The following is an 18,044-nucleotide window of genomic DNA, read 5'->3' as shown; positions in this document are numbered from 1 at the left end:
TTTGTGTTAATGGGACAGCCATGCAACAGAAGAACATTATGTTGTGCAACATTAGGACAAGCAGAACAAATTCATACCAGGACAATGTTACGTAAAATATATTCCTTTAGTGCAATCAAACAAGGTTCTTCTTCCACCCCTACACATCAAACTTAGATTGATGAAAAATTTCGTGAAGGAACCAAGAAGGTAATGGATTTGCATCCTTGAGAAGTGCGTTTCCTAATTTAACATATGCCAAACTTAAGGAAGGAAGTTTCGTAGGACCCAAAATTAGGACAAGCAGAACAAATTCATACCAGGACAATGTTATGTAAAATATATTCCTTTAGTGCAATCAAACAAGGTTCTTCTTCCACCCCTACACATCAAACTTAGATTGATGAAAAATTTCGTGAAGGAACCAAGAAGGTAATGGATTTGCATCCTTGAGAAGTGCGTTTCCTAATTTAACATATGCCAAACTTAAGGAAGGAAGTTTCGTAGGACCCAAAATTAGGAAACTCCTGAAAGACAATGTGTTTGAAACCCAGTTAAAGGAGGTTGAACTGGCAGTTTGGCGATCATTTAAGACAGTAGTACATGGTTTTTTGGGTAGTAGGAAAGAAAAAAAACTATGAAAGATTGGTGTCTAATTTACTCAAATGCTACAAAAACAAGGGCTGCCAAACTTCATTGAAAATTCATTTTCTTCATTCCCATCTCAAATTTTCTCCCGAAAATCTGGAAGATGAGAGTGATGAACAAGGGGGTTGCATCAAGATATTTCCATGATGGATAAGAAGTACCAAGGTCATTGAGATCCTGTAATGATGAGGGATTACTGCTGGTTCGTTGTGAGGGAGAGTAAGCAGGAATACAAGAGAAAATTCCTTAGTAGCAAACATTTTTAAGGACAATTACAGGTATGCTGATTATATATTATTGAAATATAACTATTTTGCAATGATTTATGATATTTTTTCCAAAGTGAAATGAGTTATAGAAAATGTATAATAATATATATATATTTTTTTCACTTACAAACTTGAATTATATATGTATTTCCCTTTATTTTAATATTAAACATCATTTAATATTAAAATAAAGGGAAATACATGTATAATCAAGTTTGTTGGTACATCGTTTGATATAGACGTGATAGACTTTTTATGGTGATTTTCAGAATCAGAGTGTTTATTTCCTCCAGAATCCTATATTTTCATTGCCAACAAAAAATATTTTGTTGGCTAGTGTAATTAGTTTATGGCAAATAAGTTCTGAAACCTGTGCCATGCATTTATCATCAGACATTTTCAATCCACTGCAGGATGAAGTCCTTTCCAGTTCCTTCTGTTTTGTGCAATGGCCATCCATTTACTACCCGTACTGTGCATTAGTGTTTGAAATTTTGTATTTTCTTATCTACTTTACTTTTTTAACTGGTGTAGCAAAAGACTGGCTTCCTTGCCCTATATGGTTAATACTACAGAACTATCAGTGATATATCACAATACTTTGTTCGTAGTAGTGAACTACAACAGTAGTACTAAATATTGTGATATATCGCTGATAGTTCTGTAGTAAATTTTTAATTCATAGTGTATTTAGCCTTGTGCATTTATTTTCTTAGTATGGTTAACACTAATATTGATACTGCTATTATATTAGGTTAATTTATTTTGTTATTATAAGCTAGTGGGTACAGAATGTATGACCAAATACTTGCAGTAAGCTCTGCAAAGTGAAAAATACTGCTCCCCATCTGCCTCTCTTTAATAAAGTGCAATATAAAGCATGGAAAATCATAAATAAATGCACAAATCATGAAAGGACTGAAACTTTACATTTACAATCTATAAGCCCAGATATAATTATTCATCAGTACCAAATGGCAAGCTTCATCTTCAAGTCTTTTTCACTAGATTTAAGAAAGTGACAGGTTACTTCATGTATCGCCTTAATAAGGCACAGATAAGGAGTATTGATAAGACATAAGATAGATCACGTAGTTAGTGAAGGTCATGATTATTAACACTATAATTACTAAGAAATGATTACATACACTTCATTATGCGTTGGAACATAACAGAAATTTATGAAGCTTTAATTATAATTGTTAATATTCACATGTCACATAATATGGAGAACATTGTTTCCTTTATCAGTGGAAAAAAATGTTACGTCTCTAATGGGCATACAATTTTCCTTCTCATCAACAGACTTAGATAAGGTATGCCATTTTATAACCTTAAAATCTGCATGAAAAATTATTCAAAGATATTCAATTATTTTTTAAATATAAAATTCTTCTACACTAAAAAGTATGTATGAGGATATTTAAACTTTGTACATTTTTTTTTTCACATGAAAAAAAAAAAAAAAAAAAAATGGCTGCATTGGAACATCTTCACATTAAGTAAGCAAAACTTGAAAGAAACTAAAATTGAATAAACTATGTGCAACAGTAATGGACACTACCAAGAGAAGTAAACATCTGAAGCAAGCGAGTGTCTCTGTTGGGATACACATGGACCAAACGTAGTAGCAAAGCACTTCAGTAAATAGTCGGAAAAATGCTGCTCATTTTAAAAATTGTTTTTCAGTAACTGCTATTAATATGCTTAGGAACATTTCTTGTTCTTATTTTTACATATGGCCAAACTTCTTCAATAACAAAACAATTAAAGATGCAGATCGATTAGAAATATAATAATTGAGAAATTCATATTTCATAAATTGGGATAGATGTCACTCATGTAGGGGGATACACTGACTAACAGGCAGAGGCGAGACTGATTCTTGCACTGCTTCTATTGCAACATGCAGTAGCCTTGGAAAGCAAGGTTTCATGAATTTCAAGACCTGCTATGAGTCATCATGAAACAAATAAATACATGAGCTACGTTAGAGTAACTAAGAGTAAGAATACATGCATGTACAGTAATACTAGGAGCATAGTAAATAAATTTGAAGAATTTATTAATTCATCAAATGATGACTTAATAAATACTGTGGAAATATCAGAGACATGGTGTCACACTCAGACATAAGGGATGTAAAATTTGAATATGGGGAGTATGATGGGTACAGAAAAGGTGTGACATAAGCCAGTAAATCAGAATATCTTCTAATGGAGGACTTTAACTTTCTAAATATTGACTGGAGCTTACGGGTTTTTCATTCACATACTAGAAAAAAACTTTTGTAGATTTATTGGATAACAGTTTTGTAAAACATGTTAGAGAAGCAACAAGAGGAAGCAATACTCTTGATCTGATTGTCAATAGCAATTCTTCATGCATTAAGAATCTGCAGGTAAAAACTCTGGTTGGCAGTGGTCATAGTATGCTGGTGTGGGAATTACTTAAAGGCAAAACTACTGTCAAGGTTAAAGGGAAGGGCTTTTGCTTTCATAAGGGTGACCACAGTGTCTCAGACAGTTTAAATTCTATACAGTGGAACCAATTAATGATGTTACCAACAGCAAATTCTAAATGGGAAGCAGTCAGGGAAGTAATCATAGAAGCTACTAGGTTTTTCATACCAACTAAGAAATACCATTCCAGGCTAAGATCTAAATGGATGTCACATGAACTGTTGAGACATGTGGCAAAGAAGAAAAATGTGTGGGATGCATATAAATTACAGGTGATACAGAATCCTGTGGTAGATATAACCTAGTCTGAAATAAAGTCACAAAGGAAGATAGGTAAGCTCAGGCGATTACAAGAAGTCTCTGGCAAAGAATACCAAGAAAAACAGCAAAGACTTTACTCATATTAACAGTAGAAGGAAGAGATTGAAACAAAATTAGTTCATTTGATGTTTTAACTGCTGATGATCCTGTTCAGGCTGCTGATAAACTGAATAGCTATTTTGCATGTACATTCACACATGAGGAGGCCTTTAGGGAAGGAGAAATGCCAGAAGTTCATCAAAATCTAACAGAGCTATATGATTTTGTGATAACTGAGAGGAAAGTGGAACAGAAATTGTTGAAGCTTAACCATAATTACATGAGTAATTATAGACCTGTTATTTTAACTTCTTCCAAGGAAAATAATGGAGTCATTTGGTTGAAGAAGTAATGCAGACAATCTAGACAGTAATGCAATTATACTACAGTCACAGCATGAATTTAAGAAGCCATCTTGTCTGACCAATATGAATGGATTCTATTATGCAGTAACAAAGGAAATGAATGCAAAAAAAAAAAAAAAAAAAAAAATTTCTTTTAATATCAATTCTGGAAAGTTTTTGATATTGTTGCACACAAGACTGATATACAAATTGGAACAATGTGGTATTAAGGGAAAGCTACTGCTCTGGATAAAGGGATAGTTGAGTGAGAGAAGACAGAGAATGACTATTAATTGACACTGCTTATCATGGACTAATGTTATTAGTGGGGCCCTCAAAGATTCATTGCTGGGCCAATTGTTGTTTTCTATGTTTATTAATGAATGTATATCAGGCATAATGTTTAAGTATGCAAATGATACATAGGTTGACAGGGTCATTAATGACAGTAATCATCAATAGATGTGCGGAAATTTGCCTTTAGCCAGCAGGTGGTTGATTGCTGGACAAACTTCCATCTGTCGTGGAAGTTGACAGCTTAAATAAATTCAAGGCAGAACTAGACAAGCATTTGGAGTGAACGGATTGGTGAAATAGGGGTTTTTTTTTTTTTTTTGGCTAATGCTGTATAAGCTGATTTCTTGCATCATATACCTCTATTAATACTAATGCTAAGCTACTGCAACAAGATTAAAAAAAAATTAAACAGATGGGTTGAGAAATGGCAGTTTCTCAGATTGAAGATGCAAAATATGCATATTGGTAGCAGCAATCCCAGATTAACATATCATGTAGTACTACATGAAAATAGTGGAAAATGAAAAAGGGATGAGGGTAATTATGCAGTCAGATATAAAGTTCTCTGAGTGATTCAGACAGGCTGCTAAGACAGCTCATGTGGTTTTGTCTATAATATACAGTAACTTTGCTAGAAAGGATAAGGAAGTGATAACCCCATTGATAAGGCATTGATTAGGCTGCACCACATACAGGCTGCAAGGCCTCATTTTGGGATGTACATCTGCTGGAACAGGTACAGAGAAAGGCAATGAGATTGGTGAAGGGAATAAAAAGGTTGTTGTACTAAGACTTCCATTTTGCAAACTGTAGTGTCTGGAGACTAGGCACCTTCAAGGTGATCTGATCGAGGTGTTTAAGGCTTTGAATGGATTGAGCAAGCTCAATACAAATTTACAAAAGTGTAACGTGAAATATAATACAAATGTGAAGTGCGGAAGGGGTGAAAGGTTATATTTCACATTACACTTTTGTAAATTTGTATTTATTTTAATTTACATTATTAACTTTATTTTTACACTGCATAGGGACCACCTTGTCTACTAGTATTATGATAAAGGCAGCATATCTGCTCCCCCCCCCTTTTTCAAATACTGCAGACAAGTTTGGAAATGCAGTGCCTGATACATGGTCAGGAGTAGTCCCCTGATGAATTTCCTGACTGTATATCATATTTTCATCTACTATATTCAGATTTTGCATATTTGCCATAACTTAATTCGACCTCTTGCTAAAATTGCCCTCCCATATCTGAATATAGTATTTACTTACTTATTTATTATTATTTTTTTTTTCCTCAGTCCCAGCTAATTTTTGTACTAGGTTTTTCAAATTCTTTCACCTGTTTAACCACTACTTCACTTCCACTTTCGACTATCCCTTAAACTTCGAGCTGCTGTGAGAGTACACGTGCTGCTGCGAGAGTACACATGAACAGGCAAAGTTTTTACGGGCTCCAGCAAATAGAAAAGTTTTGCTTTTTTATTGACTTAAATTGGCATACTAATTTATTTTTTAAAGTTGCTTTATATTCCTAGTAACAATACTTTAGTTTAATTTGAATTTAGATAAGAGATTTTCTACGTTATTATTTAGTATCGGTAAGGGTATCAAATCCATGTGTTGAACAGGTTTTGCCGCTCCCCGAGAATGCAAAGTTTTTAATTATACTTAGCCACTTTATTAACTTAATTGTTAGATTAAATTATTTTATATAAGTAGCTTATAGACCCGACCAAGCTCCATGGTTTATTTTGAATTTATATAGCGCGATTGGGAAAGTAAATACCTCATGTCCATAGATTAACCGTTCGTAACTTGGCACCAATGTTATAGATACAACATGTGCACCGAACTAGATAGCGTAAGGTCTAACGGAAAACTAGATAGTAAGTATAGTAGTATTAATTAATCAGTAAAATTTATTAATCTTATTAAATTTCATTATCAACTGAATTGTACCTTAACTAAATAAATATAGCGACCTAGTTTTTACAAACGTAACATCATAAATTAATACATATAAGTTGACAGGGGATAAGAAAGTCATAACGTAACTCTGAGATAACATTCGACACCGAAATACATATATATATAGTGTTATAACTGCATTGGAATATAAATTTAGGGTTATATTTTGTATTGGAATTTTATTGAACTTGAATAGAAATCATGACTCAGACCAGAGCAGCAAAGCAAAAGGCTCAAACTAGTGGAAATGCTGTGGCTCAGGGTAGAACGGGGGGGGGGGGGGGTTGTTTTCTGAATCACAGTCTATTGAAATTCACTGCTTGTTTGATGTTTGTGGAGCAATCAGGAATGGGACATGATATTGCCAGGGGGAATTAGCATTAGCATTAGTAGAGGCATATGATGCAAGAAAGCAAGCTTATTCAGCATCAGCCAAAAAAAAAAAAAAAAAAAAAAAAAAACCCTCTCCCATTTCACCCCTCCGTTCGTTCGAAATACCTGTCCAGTTGAGCTTTAAATTTGTTTAGGCTATCAACTTCAACAACAAGTGATGGAAGTCGGTTCCACCAACCAACCACCCGCTGGCCAAAGGCAAATTTCCGCACATCTATCCGACATCCGTCCTTCCTCAATTTGAATTTATGCCCTCTGAGGTGATTATTCTGAGAAAGATGAAGAATCCCATTGGCATTGAGCATGCTCAAACCATTCAAAGCCTTATACACCTCTATCAGATCACCTCGCCGGTGCCTAGTCTCCAGACTCTGTAATTTGCAAAACTTAAGCCTTTCTTCGTAAGAGCAACCCTTTGTTCCATTTACTAATCTTGTTGCCCTTCTCTGTACCCGTTCCAGCAGCTCTACATCCTTCTTGAAATGAGGCCTCCAGACCTGTATACAGTACTCAAGATGTGGCCTAACCATTGCCTTATACAAGGGAATAATCACCTCCTTATCCCTGCTAGAAAAATTCCTGTATATCATTGACAAGACACCATGAGCTACTCTTGCAGCTCGTCTGCACTGCTCAGAGAACTTCATATCTGCCTGCACAATTACCCCCAGGTCCTTTTCATTCTCCACCACTGTCAGTGTAGTACCGCAGAGTTGATACATTGCTCTGGGGTTACTGTTACCCATATGTAGTACTTTACATTTGTCAATGTTAAACTTCATTTGCCACCTCTCAGCCCATCTGTTCAACCTTTCCAGATCCTGTTGCAGCAGCATAGCGTCAGTAGTGTCCTTAACGACCCTGCCAACCTTTGTATCATCTGCAAACTTAGACATTAAACTTGATATCCCATCATCAATATCATTCATAAACACCGAAAACAACAATGGACCCAACACTGAACCTTGAGGAACTCCACTAATAACATTAGTCCACGTTGAGCAGTGTCCATTGATTACCACTCTCTGTCTTCTGCCACTCAACCATCCCCTTATCCATAGCAGCAATTTGCCTCCAATGCCACACTGCTCCAATTTGTGCAGCAGTCTTCCATGTGCAACAGTATCAAAAGCCTTTCTAAGATCCAAATATATAATATCAAAGTTATTCCCTGCATCCAGTTCTTTTGTGACTACATCATAGTATCCAATCAAATTGGTCAGGCAAGACCTGCCCTTAACAAAACCATGCTGCGTCTGAGCTATAACTGAATTCTTGTCTAGATGATCCTGCAGTGCTTCTTTAACCAGTGCCTCCATTAATTTACCTGGAACAGAAGTTAAACTAACAGGTCTATAATTACTTGTTTCAGCCTTTGATCCTCCTTTGTGAATTGGGGTTACATTTGCACATCTCCAGTCTATGGGTACCTCCCCTGAGTCCAAAGAAGCTCTCATAATTATGGCTAGGGGTTTGCATACTTCCTTTGCTGCCTCCTTTAATATAACTGGATAGATCCCATCCACCCCAGGTGCCTTTTTTATGTTTATCCTCAACAATCTCTCCTCCACTTTCCTCTCAGTTATTACAAAATCATCCAGCTCACTGCCAATGTTTACTTTACCTACATCATTCTCCTTCCTGAATAACTCCTCATGCGTGAATGTAGATGCAAAATACTCGTTTAGATTGTTAGCCACCTGAGCAGGATCCTCAACTGTTGAACCATCAATATCCAGTGGACCAATCTGATTCATCCCTTTCCTTCTCGAGTTCAAGTATGTAAAGAACTCCTTTCTGTTTTTCTTTGCATCCTTTGCCAAGGATTTTTCGTAGTCTGCCTTTGCCTGCCTAATCTCCTTTGTGACTTGGTTACAGACCAACTTATATCTATCATAGGCTTCCATGTCACCCATTAATTTGTATGTATCCCATGCATTTTTCTTCTCTGCCACATGTCTCATTAGTCCATCTGACAACCATTTAGGCCTAAACCTTGAACAATATTTCTTAGTTGGTATGTAAAGCCTGGTAGCCACCAATATTAGTTCCTTGAATGCTTCCCATTTTGAGTTTGCTGTTGGTAACATCATCAGTTCGTCCCACTGTATAGAATTTAAATACTGTCTCAGACCATCATAGTCGCCTTTACGAAAACAAAAACCCTTCCCTTTACCTCTGATGGTAGTTACCTCCTTGAGTAAATCCCACTTCAACACACTGTGATCACTGCCACCTAGTGGTTCATTTATCTGCAGGTTCTTAATGCATGAAGAATCACTACTGATAATCAGATCAAGAGTATTGCTCCCTCTTGTTGCCTCACGAACATGCTGATGTAGAAAACAATCATCCAATAAATCCACAAAAGCCTTGCTAGTGTGCGAGTGACCAACCCACAAATTCCAGTCAATATCTGGGAAATTAAAATCCCCCATTATAAGACTCTCTGATTTACTGGCCCACTCTATTTCCCTGTACAATATATTATTATACTCATCAGAGTCATTAGGCCTATAGCACACTCCTACTCTCAATTTTGATTTCCCTATGCTTATGTCACACCAAACTGACTCGACACTGCCCTGTCCATCGATGTCAACTGGCTTCACTTCCTTTGACTTTATGTGTTTCTTAATTAATAGCATAACCCCTCCTCCCCTCCTGTCCTGTCTGTCCTTTCTATATACATTGTATTCCCCAAATTCCAGTTCCGCATTACTTATATCTGTGTGACACCACGTCTCTGATATCCCAACAATATCTGCCTTTGATGTTTTGAGCAATACCTCAAATTCATCAAATTTATTTACCAAACTCCTAGCATTGGTGTACACGCAGGTATACATGCACCTGTTTCTATTCTTAGCTACCCTAACACAACCCATGTGTTTACTTGTAACGCAATGACTACCAGCAGTCTCTGAAATATCCTGCATCTTGTTTTTCAGACTTCTGCTCATTTGAATAGAAGCAGTGCAAGAATCACTTCCACCTCTGCCAGTGGCTACTGTTAATCTATTAGTCCTTGTATCCCCCCCAACTAGCAGTTTTCCGACCCACCTAACACTGCCTCGACAGCATCAGCAAAAATTCTTGCACCCTTTCTATTTAAGTGTATCCCATCCCTGTAGAAGCAATCTCTCCTGTTAACAAGTACAGTCCAGGCTGAAAAAAATTCTACCCCTTGAGCCTTGCACAATCCCTCCAGGGCCGAATTGATCGACAAGGCTCTCATCATATACTCCCTCCTATCGTGTCTGGGCAGAATTGCAGACACTTTCAAGTTCAACCCTAATTCACGGCTTTTTTTCAACAGTGACCTGTACTTGCTAAGTAATTCCGCCGGTCTCCTACTCTTAATATAATTAGTGCCAACGTGTACAACTATATCACCCTTTGTGCCCTTAAAAGATGATATCCGCTCTACAACGTCATCAACCTTTGCCCCTGGCAGACATACCCTGGTCCTATTCCACCTATCCTTTTTACAAAGTATGTTCCCCGTTTCCCTGACAATAGAGTCACCAACAACTACTAGTTCCTGTGGGACCAGCGCATTCTGCCTAGGGGGCTGCCCCTGTGTTGCCTGATGACCAAGTGCAAGCTCTGGCGTTGATGTGGGCAGCTGAGAGCTTGATGGGCCCCTCAATTTATTTCCTTCGAGGGCATCCACCCTGTCCTTCAAGGTCTCATAAAGGCCCATAACAACGCTGAGTTGTCGCCTGATTTCCTTGCACTCCTTACATCGTGCACACACAAAGACATCCCTTTGGCAGTATCATGTCCCGTACCCGACTGCTCCGCAAACATCAAGCAAACAGTGCATTTTAATAGACTGTGATTCAGAGGGCAACTGCCCCCCTCAGTTCTCCCCTGAACCACAGCACTCCCATTAGCTTGAGCCTTTTGCTTTGCTGCTCTGGTCAGAGTCATGATTCCAATTTAATTCAATAAAATTTAAAACAAAAATTAAATCCTTAAGTTATATCCCAAAACAGTTATGTTATATATATATATATTTTTTTTTTTTTTTTTTTCAGTATCTAGTGTTCCCTTTATACAACTTCCGTATCACGTGTACCACTATAGTTATGTATTAATTATTTGTTACGATTAAGTCGTTATATATATTTATAGAGTTAAAAACACAATTTAATTGACAATAAAGTTTATCAAGATTAATAGATTTACTGATTAATTGACAATATTATATTATGCAGTATACTACACTAAGCTTATGCTATCGTGTAAAAATGGCGGGAATTCACGAACGGTATTTCTACGGACTCGTAAGTATTGATTAGCTTCGAAATCTCGCTATCTCAATTTAGACTAAACTAAGGATCCTGCCTAGGTCTATAATCTACTTATAGAAGATAATTTGATATAACAATTGGTTAATAAATCGACTAAATTTGGTTAAAAGACCTCTCGTTCAATTTGTGACACGTGGATTTGATACCGTTACCGATACTAAGTAATATCTACGAAATCTCTGTCTAAGTTAAACTTTAAACTAAGTATCGTAACTAGGAATATAAAGCTACTCTAGAAAAAAGTTAATATGACAATTTAAACTAATAAAGCAGAAAATAAATCAGGAAAAACTTCTCTGTTTGAAGAGCTTTAAGGAGCAATGTCTGCACAGGCTAACCTTGCACCCAGACTTTTTTCAGAAATCAGGCACCAACTCAGCATTATTATGGGCTTATATGAGAGCTTGAAGGACAGGGTGGATGCCCTTGAAGGATTTAAATTGAGGGGCCCATCAAGCTCTCAGCTGGCCACATCAATGCCAGAGCTTGCACCTGAACATCAAGCAACACAGCGGCAAACCCCAAGACAGAATGCACTGGTCCCAAAGGAACTAGTTGTTGTAGGTGACTATTGTCAGGGAAACTGGGAACATATTGTGCAAAAAGGATAGATGGAACAGGATCAGGGTATATCTACCAGGGGCAAAGGTTGATGATGTTGTAGAGCAGATATCATCTTTTAAGGGCACAAAGGGTGATATTGTTGTACACGTTGGCACTAGATGATATTAAGAATAGGAGACCGGCAGAATTACTTAACAAGTAAAAGTCAATGCTGAAAAAAAAAAAAAAAAAAGCCGTGAGTTAAGGTTGAATTTGAAAAAGTGTCTGCAATTCTGGCTGGGCACAAGAGGAGGGAGTATATGATGAGAGCCTTGTCGATCAATTCGGCCCTGGAGAGATTTTTCAAGGTTCAACAGGTAGAATTTTTCTCAGCCTGATCTGTGCTTGTTAACAGGAGAGACTGCTTCTACAGGGATGGGATACACTTAAATACAAAGGATGCAAGAATATTTGATGATGCTATCGAGGCAGAGTTAGGTGGGTTGGAAAACTGCTAGATTGGGGGGATACACGGAATAATAGATTAACAGTAGCAGCTGGCAGAGGTAAAAGTGATTCTTGCACTACTTCTATTAAAATGCAATTGAGCAGCAGCCTAGAAAGCAAGGCAATGGGAATTTCCAGGACTGCTGGGAGTCATAGTGGAACAAGTAAATACACGGGCTGTGTTATAATAACTAAGAGTAGAAACAGGTACATGTATACTTGCATGTACACCAATGCTAGGAGTATAGTTAATAAATTCAATGAGCTTGAAGTGCTAGTCAAGACATCAAAGGCAGACATTGTTGGGATATCAGAGATATGGTGTCAAACAGATATAAGCAATACAGAACTGGAATTTGGGGAGTACAATGTGTACAGAAAAGATAGACAGGACAGAAAGGGAGGAGGAGTTATGCTGTTAGTTAAGAAACACATAAAAATCTAAGGAAGTGCATCCAATTGATGTTGGTGGACAATGCAATGTTGAGTCTGTTTGGTGTGACATAAGCACTGGGAAAGGAAAAATAAGAGTAGGTGTGTGTTATAGGCCTAATGAATCTGATGAGTACAATGAGCAATTGTGCACAAATAGAGTGGGCCAGTAAATCAGTGTCTTATAATGGGAGGATTTTAATTTCCCAGAGACTGACTGGAATTTGCGGTTTAGTCACTCACACACACACTAGCAAGGCTTTTGAGGAGGGAGTAATGATGAGGGTCTTCTGAATTTATTGGATGATTGTTTTCTATAGCAGCATGTTCAGGAGGCAACTAGAAGGAATAATAGTCTTGATCTGATTATCAATAGTGATTATTCATGCATCAAGAATCTACAGATAAAGAAACCACTAGGTGGCAGTAATCACAGTGTGCTGAACTGGGATTTACTTAAAGAGGTAACAACCATCAAGGGTAAAGGGAAGGGTTTTTGCTTTCGTAAAGGCGACTACGGTAGTCTGAAACAGTATTTAAATTCTATACGGTAGGACCAACTGATGATGTTACCAACAGCAAATTCAAAATGGAAAGCAATCAAAGAATTAATCTTGGAAGCTACTAGGCTTTTCATACCAACAAAGAAATATTGTTCAAGATTTAGGCCTAAATGGATGTCATATGAACTAATTAGACATGTGACAGAGAAGAAAAATGCATCTGATACATATAAATTAACATGTGACACAGAAGCTTATGATAGATATAAGCTGGTCTGTAACCAAGTTACAAAGGAGGTTAGGCAGGCGAAGGCAGATTATGAGAAATCTTTGGCAAAGGATGGAAACAAAAACAGCAAAGAGTTCTTTCCTTATGTAAACTCTAGAATATTTGTAAAATAATAAGAGGAGTTTACCTCAATATAGTACGTAGAACACTTCCACATAATACTTTCCAGAAATTAAAATTAAAAAAATCAAAAACTTACATTAGAGTAAAAAATAAATAACTAAAAACCAATTTATCACAATTCAAATCAATATAACACAATTAAACAAGAAGGAAAATAGTTTTGAATATTTTCATTAGATTCTTTTTAATTGCGTTAAATTTATTTTTAATTATTTATTTTTTACTCTAATGTAAGTTTTCTATTTTTTCATTTAATTTATGAAGAGTATCACACTTCCGTATGATACTCTTCTGAAGAGTATCATACGGAAGTGTTCTACATACTATATTGAGCTAAACTCCTTATTATTTTACAAATATTAATATCAACGTATTGAGTATTACAGCTCTGATTCACACTATGTAAACTCTAGAATGAAGGGGATGAATCAGATTGGTCCACTTGATATCGATGGTTCAACTGTTAATGATCCTGCTCAGATGGGTAACAAACTAAATGAGTATTTTGCATCTACATTCACACATGAGGAATTATTCAGGGAGGGGAATGCCTGAGGTGTATTCAACTCTGGAAGTAAGCTAGATAATCTTGTAATAACAGAGTAAAGAGGAGGAGAAATTGTTGAAGATAAACATAAGAAAGGCACCTGGGGTGGATGGAATCTATCCAGTTATATTAAAGGAGGCGGCAAAGGAAGTAAGGAAACCCTTAGCCATAATTATGAGAGCTTCCCTGGACTCAGGGGAGGTACCCATACACTGGAGATGTGCAAATGTGACTCCAATTCACAAAGGAAGATCAAAGGCTGAAAAGAAATATAGACCTGTGAGTTTAACTTCTGTTCCAGGAAAATTAATGGAGGCACTGGTTAAAGAAACATTGCAGGATCATCTAGACAAGACTTCAGTTATAGCTTGGACACAGCATGGATTTGTTAACAGGAAGTCTTGTCTGACTAATTTGATTGGGTGCTATGATGTAGTCACAAAGGAACTGGATGCAAAGAATAACTTTGATATCATATATTCGGATCTTAGAAAGGCCTTTGATACTGTTGCACATGGAAGACTGCTGCACAAATTGGAGTAGTGTGGCATTGGAGGCAAATTGCTGCTATGGATAAAGGGATGATTGAGTGGGAGAAGACAGAGATTGGTAATCAATGGACACTGCTCTTCCTGGACTAATGTTATTAGTGGAGTCCCTCAGGGTTCAGTGTTGGGTCCATTGTTTTTTCTGTATTTATACATGATATTGATGATGGTCTATCAGGCTTAATGTCCAAGTTTGCAGACAATACAAAGGTTGGCAGGGTTGTTAAAGACACTAATGACAGTACACTGCTGCAACAGGATCTAGAAAAGTTGAGCAGATGGGCTGAGAGGTGACAAATGAAGTTTAACATTGACAAATGTAAAGTACTACATATGGAAGCAGTAATCCCAGAGTAACGTATCAACTCTGTGGCACCACACTGACAGTGGTAGAGAATGAAAAGGACATGGGGGGTAATTGTGCAGGCAGATATGAAGTTCTCTGAGCAGTGCTGACGGTCTGCAAGAGTAGCCCATGGTGTCTTGTCAATGATATACAGAAATGTTTCTAATAGGGATAAGGAGGTGATTATCCTCTTGTATAAAGCAATTGTCAGGCCACACCTTGAGTACTGTATATAGGTCTGAAGGCCTCATTTTAAGAAGGATGTAGAGCTGTTGGAACGAGTACAGAGAAGGGCAACAAGATTAGTGAACAGAACCAGCGAGGTGATCTGATTGAGGTGTGTAAAGCCTTGAATGGTTTGAGCATACTCAATGCTGATGGTATTCTTTTTCTTGCTCAGAATAATCGGCTGATAGGGCATAAATTCAAATTGAGGAAAGATGGTTGTAGGATAGATGTGCGGAAATTTGCCTTTAGCCAGCGGGTGGTTGATTGCTGGAACAAACTTCCATCTGTCATCGTTGAAGTTGATAGCTTAAATTGATTCAAGGCAGAACTTGACAAACATTTGGAGTGAGGGGATGGGTGAAATAAGGTTTTTTTTTTTTTTTTTTTGGCTGATGCTATATAAGCTTGCTTTCTTGCATCACGTGTCCTTGCTAATGCTAATACTTCTCTTAGTTCAGGCACCATGTGTACTTTTCATTTCCATTTTTACAGACACTATCTATTTTACAAACCACACATTTATATCCTTTTGCTTCCTTTACTGCTGCACTGCACGTTTTGGAGCATTAGACATACAATAACGTTTACTATTTTCCTTTTTCTGCTTATTTTGCTTCTTAACAGTTGTATATATATATAAAAAAGATTTTTAATATATTAAAATATATTAATACATTAAAAAGATTTTTAATCAACGAATTTTTTTTTTTTTTTTTTTTCCATACAAACTATATGAGAAAAAAAAATAAAAATAATAATAATTGCCAGATTTATAAATGTCCAAGTTTAATGAAATTTGGGTTATGTTATTTATTTGGTTTTTAGGAGCATTAGCAACTAAGGCCATATTACTCCGGGAATATGTGGTCATTCCCTTGACCTTTCCACATCCTCCGTATTTGGTGGTGATGGGATGGATTAGACCGGGCTCGAACCCCGGTCTAATCAAGAAGCGTGTGCTACGCACTGCTGCTCCTTCCCACCTGGCTACGGAGGCGTCCATGAAATTTAGGATGGCTCAACAAATCTTTTTAAAAAACTAAATATAAAATTTCATATAAATCTATCTACTGGGAGTTCAGTTGTTACATGCAGATTTATGTACACCAGAGCCATGTTCACATATTTACATTCATAAATACCTGAACACACCCAAATATGGCTCAGCATACTTTATCCCAAAGTGCTGCAATCTAAAAGTTTAGAGAAAATAACTTGCATGTTGCTTGATTGACAGACAAAAACATTTTTCCTGTCTTTGTATAGCAATATACATACAGAAAGTCAGAGAAAAAAAAAAAGCCTTTCTGTCAGTATATTACATAACATGCAAATTATTTTTCTGTTAATAACTCTTCATTTTGCCAATGATAAGAAAAAAAAATAACCACTTTAGAAATGCATAGACAACTGTAAATAACAATAAAATTTCCAATTTTTATGATATTCTAATGAAGCAAAGTGTGGCAATTAGTTTATTTATATAGAGATCATATCATATAGATCCTTTTTATCATTCATTAAAACAAAAATTTACCTGTAGTAAATCTACTTTTCTTCCAAGGACAAATGTGAATGGAGTAAGAATAACAATAACAACAATTCCCATTAAACAAGATGGTCCAAGATAATGCCACAGAAAGTACATCCCAAGAGCTAATCTTACTGGTACACTCCACAAATTGTGAAACATGAAAGTAATTTCTAGTATTTCATCTGTGTCTGTTGCCATTAAATTGATAATTTCACCACTTGTATGTTGCTTCTTGGTAGAATTGCTGATTCTAAATAGCTATAAAGAAATAAAATGAAGGTAAATATGAATTCAGTGCAAAAACAAAACATTTTACCTGTAATCTTTTATTTTTTCATCAAAATTGAAAATGATCTGAATTTAGCTATTAAAAGTAATATTAAAATTAAAGTTGCAGAATAATGCAAGAAAAAGTTTATGTAGCATCTGATCTCAAAAAAGTTCACATTTCTGATTTCAAATTTTTCCACAATGGTTATTTATCATTCTTTAAATTTACATAGGGCTCTTCACCCCCACAAGGCTATGTGGATCTTATTCTAAGTTTCAACTAAAAGAAAGTTTTTTGACATCCAGTCTATAACCACATAGTCCAGCTGCAAATTAAAAAATATTATTTTGGTTCTAATAAGTGATTTCTACAATTCAACTATGCAGGTTTCTTTTCTTTTTTCTTTTATGGCATAAGGAATTTTTACAAATTAGGAAGAAAATTATTATATTTAACACAATGAACATTTTGCATAATAATAATTACACTTAAATTTTCATGAAAAGATCATTAATGTGGAATTAATATTAATCACCATTATCCTTAATTTCTTTATGAAATTAAAATCTATCCTACAAGCCAAATTTTGTTGCCTTTCTTTTATGTATTACTTCATGTCTCCAAAAGTGTTATACCAGACAGTAGTAATCAGCCAATTTAATGTTGGCCTGCTCTCCCTCATACCTCCTCTTCATTCACTTGATAAAATATTCCCTTTTTTCATTATTAAAACTTCAGGATTTTCAAAGAAGCAGTACAATGTGAGGTAAGATATAATGCTTCAAATTCGTACTATAATTCTAATTTTATTGAGCATACTGTTGACAGTACATTGGTAATTTGGGTTCTTGTGATGTCATAAAAATGTTAATAATATATCTTTAAAAGCAATCCACTTTTTTTTTTTTTTTCTTTTAAGTCTTGTTTTTTTGAACTGTTCATCTGAACTTAAAATTTTATTATCTGAGAACCTACAAAATTCCTTCACTAAGTATTACTTCTGATAGGGATAAGAATTTACTGCACAGATCAAGGCTTTTATGAACTGCTTCATCAAGTGCAATTTTATATGTATAGGATTTTTTATTATTATTATTTTATTTTAATAATAAAATTATTAAAATGCAAGAG

The 18,044-nt window shown here is 35.9% G+C and overlaps 1 protein-coding gene across 1 annotated transcript in view; it reads right to left on the bottom strand.

Moving 5' to 3' along the window:
* LOC150090538 (ATP-binding cassette sub-family C member 1-like) overlaps positions 1-18,044 on the bottom strand; it is a 188,586-nt gene that overhangs the window by 113,196 nt on the left and 57,346 nt on the right. Inside the window, exon 10 of the mRNA XM_090378379.1 lies at positions 16,646-16,900. Coding sequence (XP_090234505.1) covers positions 16,646-16,900 — 255 coding nt within the window. The remainder of the gene's footprint in view (positions 1-16,645; positions 16,901-18,044) is intronic.

The sequence above is a fragment of the Mastigoproctus giganteus genome, chromosome 1, assembly GCF_048544385.1.
Source record: "Mastigoproctus giganteus isolate SK-2022 chromosome 1, ASM4854438v1, whole genome shotgun sequence".
Classification (NCBI taxonomy): Eukaryota; Metazoa; Arthropoda; class Arachnida; order Uropygi; family Thelyphonidae; genus Mastigoproctus; species Mastigoproctus giganteus.
This window is presented reverse-complemented; position numbering and strand designations above follow the sequence as displayed.